This window comes from Phyllostomus discolor, chromosome 1, assembly GCF_004126475.2.
Source record: "Phyllostomus discolor isolate MPI-MPIP mPhyDis1 chromosome 1, mPhyDis1.pri.v3, whole genome shotgun sequence".
Classification (NCBI taxonomy): Eukaryota; Metazoa; Chordata; class Mammalia; order Chiroptera; family Phyllostomidae; genus Phyllostomus; species Phyllostomus discolor.
Window position 1 is genome coordinate 210,684,376 of NC_040903.2, and position 24,419 is coordinate 210,708,794.

At 60.5% G+C, this 24,419-nt stretch overlaps 1 protein-coding gene across 3 annotated transcripts in view; it reads right to left on the reverse strand.

Annotated features, from left to right (window-relative positions):
* Positions 1-130: 130 nt before the first annotated feature.
* Positions 131-24,419, reverse strand: part of PRIMA1 (proline rich membrane anchor 1) — a 48,129-nt gene continuing 23,840 nt past the window's right edge. For all 3 annotated transcript variants that reach the window (XM_036013591.1, XM_028508163.2, XM_036013601.1), the window contains exons 4-5: positions 9,350-9,479; positions 131-1,576 (exon numbers count right to left, since the gene is read on the reverse strand). In XM_036013591.1, coding sequence (XP_035869484.1) covers positions 1,474-1,576; positions 9,350-9,479 — 233 coding nt within the window. In that variant the 3' untranslated portion in view covers positions 131-1,473. The remainder of the gene's footprint in view (positions 1,577-9,349; positions 9,480-24,419) is intronic.

Consider the following 24,419-nt stretch of genomic DNA (forward strand, 5'->3'; position numbering starts at 1 on the left):
TAAGACCACAGCAAGCCTACCTTCTCCCCTCTGCTCGGTGAAAGGCAGCAGGACCCCAAAAAATCAGGGGGGCCCAGGGCTCCGGGACAGTGGCTGTGTCCAGGTTCGGCCCCAATGGGGGCTGGCTTTCAGTCTGCCAGTCTCACCTGGAGGTGAGAGTCTCACCTGTGCTCCCACCCCGGTGCTTCGGCAGGCAGACCACGTCCACCTGGCGAGGCTCCTACCTGGCCAGGGAGTGGAACCGTTCACTGTGTCTCGTTCCTCCCCAGGAAGTGTGTGGGCAGTAAGGAGCCCATGGGGTCAGGAGCATCTCCCAATCCACCAGGGGATGGAAACCCCCAGGGCTGCCATCTCCATGGACCTAGTGATGTGCCTATGGGTGAGTGGGTGAGTGGGTGGCTCCCCTTCATCCACCGAGCACGGTGGGAGGGTTCTGAGCTTCTAGAACACAAGACCGTGGAAAGGGACAGTCAAAGGGCCGCTGGAGGAATGCTGCCTCCTGTGGGTGCATGGAGGCCTGGGGGCTCCCAGGAGAGGGTCGGTCCCCATCAGGGCTGCAGGGGAGCATTGGGGAGACCCAGCCTAGGCTGGCCAGCCCGAGCCTGCATGCCCGCTGTGGGTTTGGCACAGCGGTGGCCTCTGCCACAGGAAGGCAGGGCCTGGCTCACATGGATGCGTCAGTTCCTATAGGGGTCAGGTTTAGGGGTGCTTCTGCGAACAGGCCTCATGGCCTCTGTCCTTCCAGGCCTGTGGCCTAGGGTTCAGTGTGTCCTTTTGCCCCTGGAAGGCCAGCTGCTACCCCGGAGTGTAAATGAGAGCCCCTTTGTGTGCTCAGGCAGGAGGGGACCTGGCGGGGCGGGTGCACAGCCCTCTGTGGCAGCAGGTCAGGAGCCAGGGGGGCGGGGGGTCAGTGGGGACAGGGGGGAGAAGGCAGGCCCTGCAGACTGAGGACAGAGCAGATGGGGCGGCAGACATGTGTGGGAAGCACCTTAGGGAGGAGACGTCTCACGGCCGCGTCAATGGCTTCTGTTGGGGAGGGCCTGGTCAACGGAGCAGCAGGTGGGCATCCCGGGGGAGGGGCGGGGGAGAGGTTTTCTGGCAGGGGAGCAGCCCCTGGATTGCCTTTCTTTTGGCTCAGGGGGGACGCCTCCCCCCTCAGCAGACAGACCGGCCCTCTGCGTTCGACAGGGCACGTGCTTTAGACAGTGGCTGGGAGACAGCGGGTCACACACAAGACGAGAGATGCGGAGAGCGTCGGGCGCGGGCGCCGCCCCGGGGCTGCATGCAGGTGCGCCTGGCTCAGCCTGGGGCCCGCGCCGCCCCGGCCCAGCGGCGAGGCTGGGAAGAGCGTGGTTTCTCCTTCGACAGGCTCGAGGCCGGCAAGACAACGAAGTCCTGGACAAGCCCAGTGTCAGCTCGTGTCCACTCGTGCCACCAAGGTGCCCCTCTGGCCCGTGGTCCAGGGCCGCAGACTCACACCACGGCGCTGTTCACGGCCACGCCTTTGCTGCTCTGCGAGGACGTCATGGGATACTCAGCAGCGCTGGTGCCGTTCTCCTCCTTTCTCAGGGGTTTCCTGGGGGCGGGTGAAGGGGCGGGGGAGGCCGGGAGGGGGAGGGACACCGTTAATCATCAGTGCTGAGGGCTGTGTCATGCCCCCCCAGTTAGCCCACCAGGCTCTGTTCAGGTTAGCATCCCTGGACCGTTAGGCTCTGGGGCGGCGGGGCAGTGGGGGGTTGCGGGGGGCTTGAGAAGGCTCTCACTCCCTCGCTGAGGCTCTGGACTCGCAGCAGTACCTCGTGGCTCAATTCTCATCTCTCTTGAGCGGCTCGGGGGGTCCTGGCCCCCAGCCTGGGCCCGAGTGGCCACAGCTTCCTGACAGAAGCCACACGGCTGTGCGGTGGCCCCTGCTGCAGGTGGCTCTGAGGCCGGGGACTGCAGCTCCGATGCCTGTGTGTGTCCCCAGGGATGCCGGGCTGAGCCTGAGCCGGCCTTTGTTGTCAGCTGTCTAAAGTGAGTGTTTGCGGTCATCGGTCATCCTTGAGAGCCCAGGGAAGGACGGGCGTCTGCCTTCTCGAGTGTCCCCGAGCTCCCCCCACCCCCCGCCCCGACCCAGCATGGGAAGGAGGATGCCGGCCAGCTTGGTGCCGATGGGATAAAGCCCTCCAGGGATCAGTTTAGGGAGAGGGGCCGGGAGGTGGTTATCACGGAGTGGGGTCACCAGGCCTGCGCAGACAGCACCCCAAGATCAAATCCATCAACTCTCCCTTTCCTCTGGCAGGAGAATCAGCTCCTGAAACACGGGGAGAAACCCAGGTGCAGTCAGACTAGAAAAGTGAGCTGCAAACCAGCACTTCCCCCCGTGGGGTGCCATGCTCTGTTCCAAGCACCCCCAGACACAGACCTGCTGTCCCCTTTCACGACGGTCCCCTGAAGAAGCAAGACCCTTCATTTCTTGGGGAAACTGAGGCTTAGGGAGAACTGCGACTTGCCCAAGGGCCCCCAGCTGGGTTACGGTGGGGCCTGGACCACCACCCACTTCTACCAAGCCCTGGTCCCGACACCTTGCCGTTAGATCAGCGTTCCCGGCAGGCATTGCCCCGAAATGGGCTCTGGGGTCCAACCAGCTCTGGGAGGCCTCCCTCCCCTCCTCCCGGACATTCCCGAAGTTCTCCGAGGCCTCCAAGAAGCCCGTCTCATTGTGCTTTAACCAAGCACACCCGCTGTCCTGGGGTCTGAGGACCCCAGTTGATGGGGACAGATGCTCACAGACATCTGGGAGCCCCAGGTTTGTGGGGCTCAGGGGAGTTGCCTTGCTGGTGACAGGTTCATGGACAGGACAGTCTGAGCCTCTGTCCCTAGACCTCCCTCCCTCTGTCCCCTTCTCCCCTCCCCCCACCCCGACAGTGCCTGTCCAGGGGCCTTGCTCAGGCTGACGAGGTTGCCTGGGCTTGATCTCTGACTCAGTGGGTCTGCGTGGCCTGGAAAATGCGGGGGCCGGGTGCATTTTCTCACAGTGAGACCCTGCGTTGCCCCAGCCACTTGACCATGAGGCCACTTCAGGGACACTCCTGAGTACATCATCCACCTACGAGGCGGGCGCTGGTTACCAGAATCAGGATTTCATGAACTAGGGCAAACATCTCCAGGCCTGATGAATCTGCCACAGGCCCCGGGCGGGGGAGATACAGCTCACGGGCCTTGGAGGGTGCAGACCGAGGAGAAGAAGCAGGGGGTCTGGAACTCCCCTGCAAATAGGCAGAGCCTGGGGCACAGGGTCCCTGCTTAGCTGAGGCTGGGATAGCGGTAGGGTCACTGCTGCCGGAGGAGAGGGCAGACTCTAAAGCCAGGCTGAAGGCTGGGTGCCCCGTGGCATTCTGGGGGAAAATGGTGGCCCAGAGGGCCTGGCGGTAGGCCGGCCTAGCTGGAGGGACCCTGGGGACAGGGCAAGGTGGCAGCCCCAGGCCCTTTGCGATGGCTCAGCCAGTTTCCCAGGCCAGGAAGGATGAGGGGGGTCTGGGCAGGGGCTCCACCCAGTGAAGAGGGAACCTGTGGCTGATGCAGGCCCCCCACCCCCGCCTCCCCGACCCAGGGGCATTCCAGAGTGGAGAGGGAGGTGCCCAGGGCCCTCCTGAAAGCTGGAATTGACCTGCTCTCCTCTCCACCGGAGCTCAGCCCTAGCCATTTTGCACCCCGGGCTGCTGCCCGACCCCCTCCCGATGTCCTTCTGGGACTCACTGGAGCCCAGGGGATGCAGGGGCTGTTCCTGCAGCAGGAGAAGGCTCTACCTCAACCCCGCCCCCTCCCCCGTGTCCTTTCACGGGCAAGCCATTCATCCTCTTTGGGCCTCAGTCTCCTGCCCTACGAAACGGGCGCAGCCATGGTGTCCGTTTCACAGCCTTGTTGGGAGCGGTAAACACGTTAGTGTGTGACGAGCACTTGGAGGGGCCCCAGCGTCAGCAAGCGCTCCAGGGGGTTTGTTAGCTCTTGGGGCCACGGGCGGAAAGGTGTCAGCGGGTGGCCGCGCCCACTGGCAGGCGGTGGGGAGGGCGGCCGGGACTCTCCGGGACTTCCTACCTAAGGCGCACCCCGTGGGGCCGGGCCGGCAATGCCAGAGACTCCATGGTGCTGGGAGCCAGCCGGGGCCGGTCCCGAGAAACCAAGGAGAGGCACTCCCCACCGTGGACGGGCAGAGCCGGCCACACACGGCTCCCTACACGGCATGGTTCCTAAAACCAAGGGAAAGGGCAGTGAGCTTTTCCTCGGACGCGAGGCACCTGAGGGTGGGTCCTACCACCTTCCCACGGCCTGGGGCCTGGCATGCAGCAGGCCCTCCACTGCGTCTGCCTGGAGTGCTCCGCTGACGGCTCCCTCTGCAAATGCCAGCAGCCTCAGGCCTCTGTGGGAGCTGCCCCCACCAGCACGTCTGGGCTGGGTGGGGACGGCCAGGGCCCAGGTAGCCTTCTCGGGCCCTGCCACAGCGAGGTGACAGGTCCCACCCTCAGCCTGCGGCTCCCATGGGGAAGATGGAGGCAGAGATCAGCTCTGAAGAGCCCGAGAAAGGAGAGCTGTCGGGCTCCCTCGCTTGTTGTATCCTGGACCCCACGGGAGGTCTGTTACAGATGGCAATGGGTGTACAAAGCGCTAACCATTCGCTCCGGCCAGAAAGCCCCCTCAAGAGGCATGCACAGCACTCCCTGCGGAGGGCCAAGAAGCCCCTCATCCACCCTTTCCTCCCTCCCCCATTCCCCCGAGGTTTTGTTTCTCTTCTTCATAGCACTCACTCATAGCTTTTTAAAACCTCATTTATTAGTTTGCTGGTGTGCGTCTGTGTGTAATCTGCTTCCTCCACTGGGACGTGGGGTGTGGGGGGGAGTGGGCAGAGGCTCAGTCTCGTTTAGCTCGGCATCCTGGCACCTGGTCCAGTCCCCAGCACACAGTAGGCGCTCAATAAATATCTGTGGCCCAGCACGTTCTGCTAGAAGCAGCTCACACACAAAAAGCTAACACTCGCCAGAACGCCGCAACAACTCGCGTGCTCAGGCGCACTCGGGCACGCACACCCTCCCAGGGAGCAGCGAGCTTGCTCATTGTCTGCAATTAACGGTCTGCAGGGTCGGCCAGACCTGTGCCGATTTGATTGGCCTTTCAGCCAATCCCTTGTAAATTAGAAGAAAATGGCTCTCAAGTGGCTTAATGGCCAATCGACTGGGAAGGTGCAGGGCCTGCGCGGTAGGTGGCCCCCTGTGCCTGGGGTGTGGGGGTGGCTCAAGGGACAGGGCCTGGCCCAGGTGGGTGTCATCTCTCCACAACCCAGGACCCTTCTCTGTGTCAAGGGTGTGGCTGGTGGCCTCCCCCTCAAGTGTCCGCAGACCCGAGGGGCGCCCGCCCTCCCCTTGGCCGGAGGCTGAGTCCAGCCCTCCTGCCAGGGCAGTGGGCACCCTGCACCTGGGAGCTCCATCTCAACAATGCTTGCTGGTCACTGCTTGTCTGACGGCCGTATCCACCCCGTGCCTAGGGTTCTTTTGTCGCCTCCGCTCACAGAGCCTTGGTCTTCCTTCGGCTAGTCCTCTCCATTGTAATACATGGTGTTGGGGGAGGGTCTGATTAACACCCGCTTCTCCCCCCAGGGGTGTGTGCCTGGGGGCGGGTAGGGACAGTGTCTGCAGCCCCCGTGCTGAGCCTGGCCCTGGCGTTGGGCCCAGCCAAGCATTTTGGTCAGCATTTGTGTGGCTAAGCAGTGGCCTGACCTAGCAGCAAGCGGCAGGTGGTGCTCCTGCCATCTTAGGACAGGAAGCAAAGACTCAGGGGGCTGGACAGAGTCGTGGAGACCCCCCATTTCGTAGATAAGGAAAACAGGCCCACTGAGCGGGCTGGGGTTGGGGCTGGGGCTGGGGCTGGGAACGGAATTTGGGGACCCAGACTCCCAGTCCTGGGTTCTTCAAACACCTCCCGGCTGTCCCAGGACATGAGAACACCAGGCTCAGGGGTGAGGAGGAGGCTGGGTGGGGCTGCAAGGGTACAGACGCCCAAGGGCTCTGGGGCCAGATCATCCTGTGGTTCTAAAGAAGCCATTCACAGGAAGCTCATGGCAACGAGGTCACCGAAATGCCCACTGTGGAGCTCGGGGTCGTTGATGGGACTTGGGGGCCACTCTGGCCAGCGCCCGTCCCACTGTGAGCAACGCCCCTCCTCAGCGCCTGGCCTGGCTAATATCCAACCCTCTTCCGGGAAACCTCTCGGGCCCCCCTCTGGGTGAGCTGCCCCTCCTCCGGGCTCCCCCAGCCTCAGAGTCCCCGGAGCACGCTATCACCCAGCACAGAGCTGGGACTTCGGGATGGTGGTTGAGTGACAAGGGAAGCCTGACTCACTGGGCGTGCACGGGAAGTGCTGCACGGAGCCCCTTCCGCCCGCCGAGGTGGGTGCCCACTCAGGCGCTCCTTCTCCATCTGCTCCTCAGGCTCCTCCCGTTCCCGCAGAGGCCTGCGGCCCCTCGGCCCACACCCCGCCTGCCGGGCCAAGCTGGCGTGTCCGGAGTCACCTCTCTACCCAAGCTCATTCCAGAACCATCCTCCCAGCAATCTGGCTCCCAAAGGCTGTTTCGGGATCATTCCCAAAGATCTCCCACTTTCTCCCCCAGGACTCCAGGCTGGGAGAGGGTTTTAAAGCAGGGGTTAGGCCCTGGCCTGGTAGCTTCGTCGGTGAGACTGCACCCCAGTACCCCACAGTTGTGGGTTAGACCCCCGGGCAGGGCACACACAAGAATCAACCGATGACTGCATCAGTAAGTGGAACAGCGAATTGACATTTCTCTCTCCCTCTCCCTCTCCCCGCCTTCCTCTCTAAAATTAAAAAAAAAAAAAGCAGGATTTATCACTGAAGTTTCCTCTTAATGGTTTTACAGCGACATGAAATGCTTTTGTTTCCTGGGGGACAAGGCATGATCCAGGAGAGACGTGTGGACAGCTGGCGTGCACGCACGCGCTGTCATACAGCTGCCAGCAGAGGTCCGAGGGAGAGCAGGGAGGGTGGCTGGCCCTCCTGCGCTGGGTATAACTTGCCTGCTTCTCCCTCCCCGCCGGGGGAGTCCGTCTCCCTCCGGGTGGCTCTTTTTTCTGGCCTCACCCGACCAGGGGCAGAGCCTCCGGTGATTGAACGTCCGTCCTCGGACGCTGGGACGCCCTTCTGGGTTATGAGGGTCTTGGGCAGGGACCGGCTCTTATTCCCCTGCCCCGGGGTCTTGCCAGAGGAGGGCACGGATCATGGTGTTGGGGAAGAGAAGGGACTGAGATGCAGTCTCCATTTACCACCCCGTCCAGCCTGTGCCCCTGGGTGCTGACACTGATGACCGCACACCTGGGATCCCCCAGATTTGCCGATGGGAGCCGCCGTCAGGAGACCCCCTGAGAGCCTGAAGAGAGGTCAGGGCATTTCCTCCACATACTTTCCAGCTTGGGGGCTGCATCTCTGGCAGTGCCAACCGTTCCAGCTCATGCTGATGGGCCTCTCTCAGGGGGCTCTTGGCTGTCCAGGTTCCCTGTGGCACCTCCCCTTGCCCTGGTCCCAGGCACGCTCAAGGCTCCCGCTGTGGCCCTAGATTCGTGAGCCCCGCCCCAGCCCCCCCCCCCCCCCCCGCCCACACCCCAGGAGGGAGACCCGCCCACAGCCCCTGGAAGGGATCTGCTGGGGTGAGTTCTGTCTTTCCAGGCCCTGCTGTCTGGCCCTGGAACCAAGAGCTTAGAGCCTGTTGAAGAAGCCAGGGAGGACTGGAGTCCTCTGCATGGCTGCTCAGGGAGGAGAGGAGGGTGGCACCCCCACACACCTTCCTGGGAGACCCACGTCCCCTGAAGCCCAGCCCAGCATGCCCCAGCGGGCTGGCACTGCCCGCCAGAGATGAATGTTTGTTCCCGTCCCCTCCTCCTGTTGAAGTGGCGAGTTACTTCAGAAGTTTGGGGCAGAGCGGGAGGCAGAAGTGACTTCTGGAAGAACCTGGGCTTATCAAAAAGCTGCTGCTGCTGCTGCTTGTCTCTGAGGGGAAGGGGGCTGGGAGGGGTCCTTGATAGGACTTGTGCCCCACGCCCTGGCGGTGCCCCAGGAGGGTCTTGTACACTCTTCCGCAAAACCCTTCCCTGGCTCCCAGGACCCACTGAGTCCCCAGCCAGCTGCTGGGCCTGGTGGGGCCAGCGCCGCCCTGTCTGGTGCATGGCTCCCTCCAGCCCCATCCCAGGTCACTGGGGCTTCCTGTGCCAGCAGTGCCTCCCTGGCTGTGCCACCTAAAATCCTCGTCCCACGCCAGCAGCCTCTCGGACAGATGTGGTGACATCCCGATCAGAGTGAACTGACCCCCAGACCTCAAGAACCACCTCACTGTGCAACAAAGCCCAGCGTGACTAGGGGAGGGAGCAAAGGCACCGAGAAGGCAGTTACTGAAATGGCAGTGTTTCTGGAAGATACTTTGCCATTTGGATCACTCACGACCCCACTAGAACACTCCTATTCATCCTTCAAAACCCAACTTGGGCGTCACACTCACTGCAAACCTTCTCCAAGGCATCTCAGCCTCTCTCTCCTCCCAAGAGAAGCACCTTTCTTTCCTCTGTCGTCTTTCGTTCTCTGTCTGCACCTCTTGAGACAACTGGAAGCTGCTGCACTTTTACTGCAGCACTTGGTAAGCACCTACTGTATACCAGGCACAGCGGAGCACACATATTGTGCATACTGTTTGCAGCAGGCATCTCACCACCCCTCAGAACAGTATGAGGTCGTTAGTCTTTCTCCCCATTTCACAGATAAGGGCACTGAAGGCCGGAGAGGTAAAGGGGTGTCCTCCCAGCAACAGAGCTGGAGCTAGAGTCTGAATTTAGATCTGACTCCGAAACCCAGTCTCCAGCCCAAACCAGCATGGCGCCTCCCCCCAGTGGCCCCACTACCGGCCCTGCAAGCAGCATTTCCGGACTCTGAGGCTTTGCGTGAGGCCCCGATGGGGCCTGCGAGTCACGGGTGGGCTCGCTCTCTGCTGCCCTGGGCCTGCCTTGCATTCGGTGCTCATCCCTTGCTTCCTGAGCTGACTCCCTAGCAATGATGGGGGCATCAGGCCTGAGATGGGCTTGAAGGTATTTCAGCCAACCAAAAGCTAAAAGGAAAAGGGAAGCCATGTAGCAAACATTAGCCACACCTTGATAACTGTCGAATCAGGGCGAAGGTAGATGCAAGTTCATGGTCCATGCTTCCTACTTCTTAAATGCTCTTAACAGACACTTTTCATAAGGAGAGAAACGCAGTGGGGGTGGCGGGAGGAGGCCGAGCCCCGCTGGGGGCCCCTCGGGGCTGAAAGCCAGGAGACACTCACCTTTTTATGGCTTTGTAGCAAATGATGACGAGCACAGTGAGGAACAGCAGGGAGGCGCAGCAGACCGCCACGACGGTCACCAGCCCCGACCGCCAGCTCTCCTCCGGGGGGCACGAGGTGGAGTTGGGAGCTGAAAGGGATGAGAGCAGCTGAGTGTCCCCTGCCCGAGCCTGTCCCGGCTGCATCGGAGGTGGGGACACCCAGGCCCTCTGACCTGGGGGCTGGGCCCATCCCCACCCCCACTCGGGTGGGCAGCAGGTGACATCATGGCTGGCCCGTGGCCAGGGCGGCGGCGTGCTCCCAGCAGGGGTTAAGCACCACGCCCGCCCGGGGCCATCCATCCTCCCTCGGCATGAGCTAACTGACAGCGGGGTCAGCTTTAATTTCCCATGAAAAATAACAGAGCATCTCATTCTCTCAGCTGAGGCATTGAATCCGCTTCCTCTGGAGGTGGGGGTGGGAAGCAGGGCTCCCGGGGGACCCTGGGGAGGAAGGAGAGAAAGGGAAGTTCATCCACATCAGTTCTTAAGCTAATTTCTTGAGAGGGGCAAGCTGTCTCCTTTCTTGGATTTGGCCTCTGTGGAAGGGATCTGCAGCTGTCTCAGCTGGCATGCGGTGGCCGAAATTTGGAAAGGTCTATTGTTGACAAAGCATCTGACACCAGCTACAGGGCCCCCTTGTCATTACTCAATCCCGAGGTGCTCGGGGTGAGCCTGTCCTTCCCCTTGGCACAGGCTGCGTGGGGCGGACCCCAGCACAGGTATGGACGGGCTTGAAACAAAGCCGGTTCACTCTCCTCTGAGAAAGGCGGACTCGACCCAAAGGCCCTGGAAGGCCCTGGCACACCTGGGAAGAAGCACCAGGAGTTGCCAAAGGAATGACAGAGGGAGTGGCAGGGCGGAAGAGGAAGGGGAGGGGGAGGAGAGGAAGAGGAGGAAGAGGAAAAGAAGAAGGGAGAAGTGAGAGTGAAGGAAGGAAGGGGGGTTGAGAAAGGGAGGGAGGGGGATGATGGATAGACAAACACATAGACATTACTAGCAACTATAGGCAGGTCTTCAAGATGTGACTACATGCAAAAATATCAACCATGCCCTAGACTCTGCGTCCCCTTAATAATAAGTACTCCTAGGGGTACACCGGTATAGGGGGCTAAGTGACTGATTTCCCAAAGGCCACCGTGGATGGCTTTATTATCGTCGTTGTCATTGTGATCAAGGTAATGCAATGCAGGGAATCGCACCCAGCTGCAGCATGTGGTCTGGTCAGCTGTGACCAGCGGGTACACCAGGGTCAGCCACCCCTCCCTCACGACACAGAACATCTCCATCAGCCCAGCAAGGTTCCCCGGGCCTCCGCCTAGTCCGCCCCCAGCCTGGGGCAGCCAATCCCTCTTCCGCTCTCTGCGGAAATGGAACTGTGTGGTGTGCATTTCTTCGTTCTTGATTCGGCAAAGCGGGTTTGAGATTTGTCCATGTTGTTGCATTTTTCGGTAGCTCTTCTTTTTTTATTGCTGAATAGTACTTCATTTATACCACAGTTTGTTGATCCGCTCACCTGTTGATGGGCACCTGGGCTGTGTTCAGGTGTTGACCTCTATGAATAGAGTTGCTCTAAACACCCATGTATCAGTCTTGGCATACACGTTTTCATATTTTTCTTGGATAAACATCTAGGGCTTTTCTCATGGGGTCCTACGCTGTTTGCGTGATTACGTGGCTAGGGAACGGCCATGCTGTTCCCCCCAAGCGCTTGTCCCCTTGTCCTCCTGTTCGGAACCAGACAAGATGGAAAGGAGGGAGTGGTTCCAGGTGCCAGCGCCCTCGCAGCTGGGTGGGGAGACCCAGGGAGCCTTATAGGCTCCTGGGGAACAGGGGTCCAAACCCCACTAGCACATGCAAGGCCCCGGGGGTGGCCCCCGGATCCACAGAGAGACCACGCAGATTCAGGAACGCCTCCCGGGGAGTGGTGGGGACGAGATGCCACCAAACCACACGGCTGCTCGCAGCCAGGGCGAGATCCTTCAGAAAACCCAGCATCGAGGGGGCTGCAGGGCACAGAATTCAAAGTAGGAATAGACTCTAAAGTAAGGGAAAGGAAATGCAAAAGCTTTTCATTTTCCCCATGATGAACTTCTTCAGGGAATTTTTTGGTTAAAAAAAAACACCCTTTCCCCAGTTCCCCACATTGGGGTGTCCCTGGCCTGGCTGAGCCTGCCCAGGGTGAGTGACAGCAGATCCCGGTGGGGGCGGTCGCTGCCGGAGAGCCAGAGGTACGACCAGGCACGCGGGTCGAACCCCGACAGGTCTGCCTCATTTTCACTGCAAAGGGAAAAGGCTGGGACAGACCCGGGCTGCAGCCCACAGGGACCCCCACACCAGCCTGCCAGTGGCCCTCCTGTCACCCAACATTCCCACGGCTGGGAAAACATCTGCCACGTGGTCTCGGTCAGGGGTGCACCCCGTCCTGTGGGCTCCTGGAAATACGGGGTGGGGGCTGTGTTCGTGGCTACAGTGAGTCCGGCAAAGCTACGGGTATGAACCAGCGCCACAGCCTGGATAGCCCCACAGGAGGCAGAGTTACCCCTTGAAAAATGCCCCCAGGTCCCCAGTGAGAAATTCCGTCAACTTCACAGAAGGAAGACGGGTTCTAAACCTCACCTGGCACTTGACACCGAACTTCTCATAGCCTCTTTGCTGTCCAGTCACTCTCGGCGAGGTGGGAATCTCCTTTTTGCTTACCTTTCCCACACGCAGCTGGTATTGAAAGGGGGGGCTGGTGTGAGAGGGTCCTTCCGCACAGGCCCCCTCGAGTACTCCGCAGGGTACCGCTCACCGCGTGCATGTGGGGCAGCTAGCCGAGGCGAAAACGCTAACAGATGTGAAAAGAGGGAGCTATCTGGTGAAACTCAGTCCTAGGCACACCTCTCGGATTTGGCCAAGAAAGCAGCTGTTGGGTTCCAAGAAGGTGTCCTTGCCCACCCTTGCGTGAGTCACTGGTGAGCAAGGACCAGGGGAGGTTGGAGGCGGAAGAAGCCTGAGAGGTGTCGTGTCGGGAAGGGAATACACACTAGAGTTCAGGACCAAGCAGCTGTCCCAGGGGCAGGGTGGGACCCCGATCTTCAGGCTGCAGGCCAGGTCTGTCCCTGCCCGGACTCCCTTCCCAGTGGGCGTGGCCAGCACTTTTTTCCAGATATGGTAAGACAGCTTGTCCTATGGGGACAGACTGATGGGTCATATGCCAGAAGACAGCATCGTGGAGGTGCTCATCGATGTGTTCATTCATCCACCAAAAAGGCGCTGAGCGGCCTCTGGGCCTGGCGCTGTGCCGGGAGCTGGGGGTGCAAAGATGCATTTGACGTAAACTGCCCTCACCAGGTCTGCTGCCAGCTGCCCGCGGGACATCGCAGAGCCGGCAGAGACCCGACGGCCTTATTCTAGGAGCCAGCAGTCTCCAAGAGGAGAAGAGAGGCGCTCACGGGCAAGGTGAAGGTCATTTGTGGCTGAGGGGAGGAAGCCAGAAAGTGTTAAGGTTCACGGGGGAGGGTGGGGCCTGTGAGAGGCAGGTGGTCAGCAGAATAAGGGTGGGGAGCCAGACTCTGAGGTCCCAGACCTGAGGCTGCCCAAGCTCGGGCCCCTCCGTCACTGTCACTCTCCCTTGCCCCCCACCCCCGGCCAAGATTCTGCAGACATGACAGAAAGGCAGGAGCTGCCATGATGTGTCAGGGGTCGCCACACTCTCTCTCCTGGGACCTGGTGAGGCTTTGTCTGCTGTATTCATTAACCACTCCTGCTGCCCATGAAGACGCCGAGGCCAGCAGCCCCAGAGTGATTTAGAACCCCCCGGGCTCAGTTTTGATTTATCAAAGGAGCTGCTTTCTTTTCAACTGCAAGAGGCATCAGTAAGAGCTTCCCGCGGAGAGGAAGTAACTGAGGCTACATTTGACCCCCTACACCTGAAACATCCAAAAAATATACCAGATATATAAAACAATGGCTTACAAAACAGTGGACATCAAGGCAACAAAGGCCGAGATCCCTCAGGGACAAAGAACAAAGAAGTGAGCTCTTGGGGTGTCCAGCCACCGCCTGGAGAGTTCCCACATGGGTGGGCCGCCACTCGGGGAGTCTGGGAGATGGAGCTCAGAGTCCGGGAGTGAAGGGGACAGCCGGGGACAGCCGCAAGCGCGTCCGTCAGCGGATGTATCATCACCGCTCCTGGCAAGTGCTGGGGGAGAAGGGGTCAGGGCCCCGACATCTTGTGGAAGTCTCTAGAAAGAAAGCACTGGGGGCGGGTGGAGGGGGTGCAGTTTCAGATGCGTCCATCTGAGCGGGCATCAAGAAGGCTGAGCTAACCAAGGAGATTTCTGGGGGGCCTTGTGGACTCCAGTGTGATGGGGGAGCTGTGTGAGGTCAGGCAGGTCCCCCAGCCACTTTTGGTGACAAAATCTTCCCTACATTCCTCGTGGGCTTGTTGCGACTACCAAACAAGGAGACGGTGCCGGGAGTGGCGGCCACCGTGAGCTGGGGCCTCCACGGAACAGCCCGTTTAGATCCCCTTTTGGAAGTGGGGGAGGGGGAGGCTGCAGCCAGGTGCCCATCAGGGTCAAAACGCAGGTGTGCCTGGCGGCAGCACTCACAGCCACCTCAGCACGTATTCAGGGGTGGCCCGGGAACCCGCCACTCTGACTGACAGGAGGGGACAATGAGTGGATCAAAGGAACAATGAATGGGGCGAAAACAACCTCAGTTTAGCAGGATCTCTTTCAACGGTTCCTGTAAGAGGGGAGTGATGGCCAGGTTCTTCCTTTTACTATCATGCGGCCACTGTGAGACAGAAGCTTTATTTGAGGCTCAGCCTCGTGACCCAGTGCGTGGCCACCTTCAGAGGCCAGTGCCTGTGCACGCAGCTCCTGGTTTCTGGAGCGCAGCCCGAGCGCCGGACCCAGCGGGCGCCGGACCCAGCGGGCGCCGCCGCGGGTGTGCCGAGGGTCTCTGGGGCACCATCACACCTCTCCCCTAACTTTCAAAGTCTTTGGTGACTCGTGCCCAGGACCTCTGGCCGGTTTCCTGGCTGATGCCCCGGAGCTGGACGGACAGTGGGCGGGACACTTAATTTGTGGGGCTTGGAGGTGCCGCTCGGCTTCCTGCCTCTCAGAGCCCAGCGCCCAGCCCACCAGACAGGCCACCGGTGCTGATGGTGCAGCCCAGCGGGGCTCCTCAAGGGCAGGGGCCCCTGAGCTCTAGAGACCAGTCACCTTCCAGGGGACGATGTCCGTGATGCACTTCCCAAAGGACAGAGGACCCATCCCCCCTTTACTGTGGGAAACTGAAGTCAGAAGTCCCCCGGGGTCTCACCCCAACCCTGCCTGGTCCTCACCACGGCAGCGTCTCAGGCACTGCACTGGCCACTGGCGGCAGAAGTGGAGGGGGGGGGGGTCACACAGCCCCTGTCCAGGAGGCAGCCTCATGGCCCAGTTGGCCTTCACGGTGTGTGAGGTCCCTTTTGGTTCCACACCCTGCAGCCCATGTGAAGGGTCGTGAGGAAACCGTGCCGCACGACTGGGAGGCCGAGCGCATGGAGCACGCAGCCCATGGGGCAAGCAGCCCACGGGGCACTCTCCCGAGAGCATGGGGAGCGTTTCCGACCCTGTGAGTGCTTGCCCTGCCTCGGCCAGCTCCCCTAAAGCACCTGTCACTTTCATCGGGCTCACGAGGACAGTGAGGGGTCCAGGAGCTCTGCTGGACCCATTGGTGGCAGAAGCTGCCACACTGACCCTTTGGCCTGAAAAGGATGCTGGGCTCCCGGGAAGGGAGGGGAGACCATGGGCCTCCCATCTCAGCCCCGCTTCCCGCACCGCCTCCAAGTACCTCGAGGACACCAGGCCTCAGAGACTCCGTCTTCATGGGCTGAGGACCCCCTTCACTGCCTCGGGGTCCCCAGCCCCAGGGTCCACACAGGAGGAGGCAGGGCCCACAGCCTCCTCCCCCACGCCCCACCCCCACACAGAGCCCATTGTCTCCGCACAAGGGCCGACTCAGGCCCACTGCTGTCCATTCACGGGCACAAGTCGCCCTGGAGGAGGCCTGTGCCAGGGCGTCCGCCCTCCTGCGCGGGTCAGCTCTGGTGCGGGGCCGCTCATGCCTTTCCTACCCGGGAGGTGCCAGAGTGTGTGGCCTGGTCAGACAGGGCGCTTTATGCAAGCCTCCGGAACGAGCCCTTTTTCTAGAGAGAAAGAAGTCCTTTCCTTTGGAACCGAACAGGTGAAAACAGTGGGCTTCTGCGTCTCAGCCTGGGGGGAGGGGCTCCACCCCCTCTCTGCCTAAAGGGAACCTGGCTCAGGCTTCGGGTATGGCACAGAGACCCCCCCCACCTTTCATAAGTCTTCCTGCCGCCTCCCCTACACCAGAGTTCCCGTAGCAGGAAGTTCCTGGCTGCCCAATCATAGCAGGCGGAAGGCACGGATTCCAGCCCACACTGCACAGAAAGACAGGGGCTGAGCTCTGGAGGGTGTAGGGGATGGGGAGGAGTGCCTGACTTTTCCAAGATTAAGGGGCACCCCCTCCCTGCTCTGCAGGAGGGATGCAGGTTGAGGCCTAAATGGGGGCTCCTGGCCTTCCCCCAGGGCTGGGGTCAAGCAGTGCGCTGCGGAGGCAGGGCCCTGCTTGGGGCGCTCTGGGGACCGGCTGTGCCCTGACCAGCACCGTCCTGCCGTCGTCCTGGAGGTCTCACGCCGCCTCCCCAGCCTGGCCAGAGCCCCCGCCTGCACGGCAGCAGGACTGCGGGGGTTGCTGTGGCTGGGCATCCCGTCCACTGGGGCCGGAAACTGTTGGCCCAGGGAAGTGCACAGGCCTTGGCCAGCCTCTGGCAAGAGGTTGTCTGGGGATCCAGAGGGGCCCGACCGGCAACGCCCACCAGGCTGGACACCTCGTGGGCTTCGCAGGGACAGCTGCCCAGGGCCCCTGGTCCCCCCTCCCTGCCGGTCCCCTAACATCGCCCTGCCCTTGGCCTCTTCTCAGCAACTACGCCGCACATGAAGCATCCCTCACACACCCAGACCCTGTGCCGTGCATCCATCGGGGAGCTACCGCCTCCCTGCCCCGCCCTCCCCTCCCAAGCTCAGGCCTGTCCTGGGCTCAGGTCCCAGCCGGGCGTTGGCACGCCCTCCGCTCCACAGCTAGGCCACCGGAGGCCAGGTCCTGTGCCCTCTGACCCCACTCCACCTGCCCTTCCTCTCCACCCTACCACCTCTCCTGGCACCAGGCCTGCACTGGTTCCTCCCAGGTGTCACGGTCACCAGGCCCCTCCTCCCTGGGGCTCCGCCCCCAGTTCCACACAGGGGTTATCCACGCAGGCTTTGAGTCGGAAGGACCTGGAGTTAAATTCCAGATTCTGACCCTGGGAAAATCATTTAATCATTGAGATTGAATCTCAGCTCCTTCCACTGTGAGTTGGGCAAAAGCCACAGAACCTCCTCTGGAGGCTGGTGCAGGGCAGAACGAGACGCCCAATCAGAGAGCACGCTCAGCAGGGGGTCGCCCCAGCCTCCCCCGAGGCCGGTGCGGGAGGCCACATCCAGGTTGAGCCCTACAGGACCCGGGAGGGAGGGAGCCCACCTGGGGAAAGGCCCCACCTGGGTTGGCCTGCGCTGGCAAGGGAAGGGACGAGGGCACAGGCAGCCTCTCTGTCCCCCCCCCCCCAACCCCGGCTGGTGCCTGGGACCTCCCTGCTGAAGGGGCTCTGGGCCCTTCCATCTGTGACTCCCAGTCTGCTGCCCGAGCTCCACGGGACACTCAATCCTCTGATTTATTTATTTCTGCCTGGTGTCCTGGGCACGGAGCCCAGCGTGGTGGCAGCGTGGCTGCTTATCATCAAGGACACTGTTCTCAGGCTCGGCTCCTAAAGCGGGCATTAACCCCCCCCCCATCCATTATTAATAATCATCTCCATTATTCCTGTGCCTCATTAGGGGAGGAAATTTATGAATTGGGTTTAAGTCTCCGGGGTGGGGGCAGCCACGGCTTTTCCCGACACGGGGGAGAGAGGTCTGGGTGGAGGTCGGGGCAGACGGCGAGACCAGCAGGCCGCTGCCCGGTGTCATTAATTCTGCTTCTGGTGGCGACTGCAGAACACGACTCCCCTTGTTCACCGCTGAACAGCTGTCTTTGTGAGGCCCCTTCGGGCCAGGGCTTGTCACTCCTCGGCGCCACCCTCTCGTCGTGGCTGCCCCCCGCCCGGTCTCTGTTCCTTGCCCCGGGGACCCGCCCGGGCTCTACCGAGCCTTCCGCTCCCACCCAGGATGCCCCGCTGCCCAGAGCAGAGGTCCCAGCTCACCGGCTTCAGTGGCGAGAGGGTGCCACTTGGGGAAAGCGCGGGGCGACCACAGGAGCCCACCCCATTGCCCTGACTCCTCACCCACCCTTCAAGTGCTAATCCACCCACTCAGTCAACACATATCTGTTAAGAGTCCACCCTATGCCGGGTGCTGTGCCAGGCTCCGGGGACGTGACAATTAGCACGTCTCCAAGAGGGACAGGGCCCCTGCCCTCCGGGGGCTCCCCAACTGCTGGGAGTGCACACGGCTCAGCGATCGCTACGTAAATGCATGCTGCGATGCCTGCCTCACCGAGCCCCGGAACTGGGCCCACGCTTTCAGTACAGGACAGGGCACCGTGACCCCAAAAGTACGATGCTCCAAACTCGGGGAGCCACCGTGACTGGCCCGAGAGGGGTGAGCTCATCTTTGTTTGTGACAGGCTGGAGGCCGGGGCACAGGAACACGCCCCTGAGGTTCCATGGCCGGCAGAGCCCTCACACCTGCCGGACACTCGGTGCCAGAGGGCACCTCGCAGACGACGGGGCCCCAGGAACACCCGGTCAGGTAGAACCTGCTCTGTCTAAGCAGCTGTGATCCTACTGAGGAGGGTTCAGGGTCCACTGAGCCTCTTGGCTGGCAAACTCTGGCCCGCAGGCCACATGCGGCCCACCCCCTCCTTTTGTAAATAAAGTTTTATTGGAACACGTGGACCGCAGACACACCTCTGTGTTTACACAGGGTCAAGGATGCTTTCTGACTACATTAGCCGAGTAGAGTGCCTGCAACGGAGACTGTATGGCCTGCAAAACCTAAAGTATTTATTTTCTGGCTTTTTCCAGAAAAAGTTTGTCTGCCTCTACCTGACGGGAGTAGTCTTCAGCTGAGATTCTTAGATGATTTTAAGCGAGTAGTCTGAGGTGCCCTGAAATGATACCCCAAGTTTTTACTTTGCAGTGAGCATTCTACTCTTTCCATTTTATTTTTAGGATGGCCCTTTACTCCTAAAGTCACACCGACGCCTCGGCGGGAGGTCTCTAGGCGGGGGGCACAAGACGCTGTCCCCTGGGATTTTGAACAGTGACCATGTGGAGAGACAGCAGGATACTCGAGCGTGGACCCTAACTGAGCCACGCCACCCCGGCCCAGTGATGGCCAACAATGCGCCAACATGACAAGCCCCTCACTCGCCAACGGGTGATGACGCTGTCCGGGAGGCTGGAGGGGAGCTCTCGTCCTGCGACTGTCAGGGACAGTCGGTGCAGGACAGGGTTGCCGCAGGAACTGCATTTGAAGGCAGGTCTAGGGTCCTCCAGGAGAGGCCACAGGATTTGGGCGGACCCAGGACCCACATCCTCAGGAACTGCCCCCACTCTCTGTCCCTCAAATGCAGTGGGCTGACTTCTAAGGCAGGGACAGCCACCACTTGGGAGCCACATTCCAAGGCTCTGGCTCCTAATGTGGAGAGAGGCTTACCCTCAGTGTCGGCAGCTCAGTCCCATTTCTCCCTGGTGGTTTCAAGCTCACAAGACAGCCACTGGCCCCTCCTCCCTTCCCCTGGCCCCTCTGGGCATGTCCTGGGGCCCTTTTGCTTGTCAGGTATTCAGACCTCCGTTACTGTAGCCACCTACCCCGGGGTGGCCGTGCAGGTGCAGGTGACAAGGTGGAAGCTGCCCCCACCTGTGCTGGGGAGCAGGGGACGCACAGCTACATCTGACTTTCTGGGGCACCCCAGCCTTTCTTTGCAAGACCGTCCTAGGGGTGCCCGGGCACCCAAGCCCAGAGCGGAGAGAATTCACTCCTCTACAACCTGGAGCGTCATCTACCAGTGACCGACAGGTGCCAGGTGAGCGAGCCAGCCCCCTGCCGCCAACTGGGGACAGCGGGCAGCGTGACTAACCTCCGGAGTCCCCTCCGGGGCACACTCAGGTCAGGCCTTCGCGGGACTGGGCCTGAGGTTACTACACTCTCACCGGCCCCCTCGCCTCCCTTGTCCCCACTGGGAACACGTCCTTGAACAATCCTGTCTCCAGCTCTGAGGCCAGGTTCCACATCAGGCACCTCAGACAGGAGGCCACCGAGGTGCCGGGGAATCCTGGGCTGCCTTCTAAGGAGATGGAGTGACACCCCCAAGAGATGCATGCGACCCCACCACGTTCCGCAGCTGCTGCCTGGTACTGCCCCGTGCTGGCTCTCGGCCCGAGCCCGAGCCCCGGGTACAGGGTCTCTGTTGGGTGAGGCTAAGAATGGCCATCGTCCAGGTTGCGACCACAAAAGGATGGTGATGCAGCTGAGAAAAATCACGGCTGCTCGCTTTTGTTAAATACAGAAAAGGGAACACCCGAAATGTGTGTGGCTTTGGGGCCAAACCACAGTGCTGAGGAGAGCATGAGCCAGCCGGCCCACCCCACACTGATGGCCTCCGACACCAGGCCGCTGGCCACATGGGACCACTTACGCTGAAAATGCTCAAATTAAAACTGAAAACAAATTCACTTCCTCAGTGGCACCGGCCACGTTTTCAGGGCTCCACAGCCCGTGTACCCGATGGCTCCCGTGCAGGACAGCGCGGATGCACACAGACCATTCACATCACAGCAACTGGCGTACTGGGCACCCGGGCCATGGGGACGAGAGGTGACGTGTCCCACTTTCCTCTCCCAACAGGCGGCCAAGGGTAGTTTTTGTAGCCCACTGGCAGTGAAACAAGAGCCACGTGTATGCCACAGTGCTATTTCCAAAGCAACTTTTTCCCTTAGAGTGTAACATTTTGTTCTCATCTTCCTCCCCAGCCCCGAGAGAGACGAGGCAGGAATGATCCGCACCATTTTACAGGTAAGGACGCTGAGGGCTTCCGAGGGCCAAGGAGGCTGAGCCCCAGAGGTGCTCGGAGGGAGGTGGGGCTTCTGAGCTGTGAGCTGCTGTTGGGCGGTCCAGGACAGCGAGGATGGCGGGGGACCAACCATGTGGGTCTCTGCAGAGCCGGGACATTTCTAAGGCCCACCCCTGCTGTGCACACTCGCTGTTTTAATAGCCACAGGGCTTCCTGAGTGGACACTTGTGACCTAAAAACCGGTCACTTTGCCTTGGAGATAATAACAGTGCAGAAGGCTGCTCTGTGGCTCCACCCTCCGGGATGGGCCGTCGAGCCACGGCCGTGAAACGGCCCACGAGAACCCTGAGACTACTACCCACGGACAACTTCTGTCTACAGAATGGGCGTGCTGAGCCGCGGCGACCAGCTCCTGCCTGGGAACTCTGTTCTGTCTCTGGACCAGTGGCTCAGTCTAAAGGTCAAGGTCACACACCCTGGCTGCTGGCACTACATTGGAAACCCTTGGAACGTGTGCAAGCCCTTCGTCAATCTGGACCTCAGACGCCCACCTGCCAAACGGGAGTCGTGATCTTGGCCTAGAGCAGGGTTCCTCAGCCTCGGCACCGCGGACGTTTTGCACAGGATCATCCTTTGCCGTGGGGGGCAGTCCTGTGCCTCCTCAGCCTCTACCCACTGGACGCCAGGAGCACCCCTCTCGCAGCTACAATGACCCAGTGTCTCCTGGGGACCAAACCTCCCGGCTAAAAGCCAGGGCCTGGGGGATCTCCAGAGCCCTTCCCTGGCTCTTACTCGGGGAGTAGAGACAGAGGCCTCCTGCACGGGTGCCGCCAGCGGCGCGGACCTGCCTGGGCCCACCCACCCCTGGGTGCGCCACACCCATCCCGGCCAATGGAAGGAGCCAAGCTGGATGGCCTTCCAGCTGGAACCTAAGATTCCGAGCCAGTTGCCTCCACGGTGACCCCTGGCTACTCAGAGGCCACACAGAGGAACTGGATGGAACCGCATCCGAGAGGTGAATATGTTCTTTTCCGAGCCATCCATAATTCTCTCTGCCAACGCAGGAGACCATGCGCTCCTGCCACCCACAGTCCAGTCTGCTCTAAATCTGACAACAAGGGGCCCATTCACTCGCCGGGGGGGCAGGGGACGGGCCAGCATCTTCCCCAGGAAACGGTGGCCTTTGGCCTTCTCTGATTGCTGGCAAGCGTGACATGGAAACTGGGGAGCTAGGGACAGGCACTGCTCATATTCGCCTTGTTTTTCTCTGGTGGAAGAAGGGACATAAACCAAGGGACATTCCTCCCCGACCCGCCTGGCAGAACCTCGTCATCCTTCCCAGGCGGAAGGCCCAACAATAGAGACCCTTCTCAAGGCCGCTGGAGACGACAATTGTGTAACTCCAGAGCCGGTACCGCCCTCTCTCCCAAGAGGACTACCCGGATTAATGGGAGGCACCACGGGGCGGGGCTCCAGTGACCTGTCCCGGGCAGAGCAGCTCCAGGTTGCCGTGCAGGATGCCGAACCCCACTGTATACAGATTCTACAACCGCCATCTCCACAAAATCTCCACCACGCACGCCTATGTTCATGTAAAACTCCAACAGTCTAGACTGGCTGGCCAGCCTGTTTCCGAGCTTTCTCTAGCATTTCTGATTTGTCATCTTCTGGCAGATGAGCCAATGCCTAAGGTTTCCAAAAATGTTATGGAGAAATATTTCTACACTTAAAAAAAGATGTAATCAGCTTAATAAAAACAATGATAATAACAGCAGCCTCCTTTGCTGGGCATTTGTTAAGCACCACGGGATGTGTGCTCATTGAAATCATCTGATGTAAGTCTCCGGATCCATCAGGAGACGGGGGTGTCACTGTCCCCGCCAACAGGAGCGAGGAGGACAAGCTCGGGGAGGAGCGGTCCATGGCAGAGCCAGGGTTCCAGGACGTTCTTTCCTCCACGCTCTATTGCAAATCAGGCAAAGGACAGAGTCAGTGGGTTTTAGCAGTGGGGGGCCGTGGTCCAGCTGGAAGAACAGATTTCACATTGCCTGCGGATGCCATTGATCTTGACCAGTGGTTTCCATGCAGACTGTCTCTAGCGACATGCCCAGCCTTCTGCAGCCTTTTATTTATTCCTCTTGAGGGCAGAGGACAGGACTTACTCAGTGGAAGAGTTTGTGATGAATGAGCGAGACCTGGGGGTGCAACGTTTGCTTCGTGCCCACCCTGGATGCCAGGAGGGATGGAAAAGGGAGTTAAATTCGCAGCAGGGAAGACACTAGGGACATGTCACATTTGTATGTCACATTCAGGATAAATTCTCCCCTTTGAATTCTTACAGCCACGAGCTCCCTGGACACACTGTTCCAAAATCCGGGGGACAGGGAGCACGTCAGCGACCCAGCCACTGCCACCTGCTCTTTATTGTTCATGACAGCTGGCCACACAGGTCACCATTATCAACTGTCCCGTCATCTTCCTTTGACAGGGACATGAATGAGGCCTGGGAGGCGAGGACTGCCTCATACAGACGGGGTGACTGCGGGGACCAACCGTAGGCACCCGCTTTGAAAACTGAAGTTAGCAAATCAAACGCCGTGTCGCCGAGGCCTGGGCCAGGCCCTGTGTGCTCTGCCTCAGCCCCTCGCCGGCGGAGGAGGGGAACCCCTAAAAGCTCTTCTGACACGGACCTTCCCCAGCTCTCGGGAAGCTCCTGACACCAAATACAATCGCTAACCCTGAAGGTCCTTGAGACATCCAGGTGCTGGTCGGGAAAGGCAAATGGAGGCCCGAGGGTTAGGCCAGGCACACGGCTCTGTTCCCCAGAGGCGACCAGTTTCCGACGTCGCCTCTGAGATGGCAGGGCCGCAGGCACTCATACGCAATCCGAGTGAGCGCGCCTGTCACGACCGAATGTCCATAGGCTGGGTCCTGAACCCCGAAGTGATGGTCTAGGAGGTGGTGTCTTTGGGGTCATCGGGTCAGGTGGGTGAAGCCCTTGAGAAAGGGATCGGTGCCCTCCTCGAAGGGACTTCAGAGAGACCTCCCGCCTGCCCGTGAGGGCACAGCAAGAAGGCACTTTCCACGAGCCAGGAGAGGGGACCTCACCGGACACCCAATCTGCCGGAGCCCTGATCTTGAACGTCCAGCCCCCAGAACTGCGAGGAATAAATGCCTGGTGTTTATAAGCCACCCGGTCCGTGGCCTTCCACGACAGCAGCCCGGACAGACCGGGACGGCCCTGCACACGCACACCGCGGCTGCTGTCGTTTCCGAGATAGGACGTGCGCTCCACTTCGTGTGTCTCGGCTCTGCCCTCACACCCGCGTGGATGGAGCTGCTTTTCCTTCTTCTCCCTCCTCTCCCCTCCCCCTCCTCCCGGAGGCCTCTCAGCTGAACCGAGTGCCTCTATGTGGGTGCACCACCGTCTACCGAACCAGTTCAGGGGAGCTGCTTTCTAAGCGCAGGCTCCCCACTCTGTGCCTGGCATTTCCAGATCCAAAACGAAGTTTGGAGCCCAAGCTAATCTGGCACTAACACCCGAGCTTTGGGGAAGTGGGCTGTCTACAGTCTGGATCCGTCACTTCAGGGGAATGTCCACGTGTTTCAGACAGAAGCTGCATCAGGTGCTGGAGTGCCCAGCAGTGTGACGTTATGCACAGCACACACGTAAGCTCTACTCTGAAGTCTGAAGCCCCCGGCTTCCCAGGCACAGGCAGCCCAAGTTCCCAGTAAGGGACTCGGGGCTTTCCCAGCATGCCTTGCAGATGGAGGCGTGGCGAACTGGGAGTGGTGGGTGCCAGGGCTTCGGCTCCTGTCCCAAATCCACCTGAATGCTAGCTCCGTATTTTCCCACCTGCCCTCTTTCCCGAGTCGGCCCACGGCAGGGATGAGAAGCGGGCACTGACTGAGGACGTCCGGAGAGG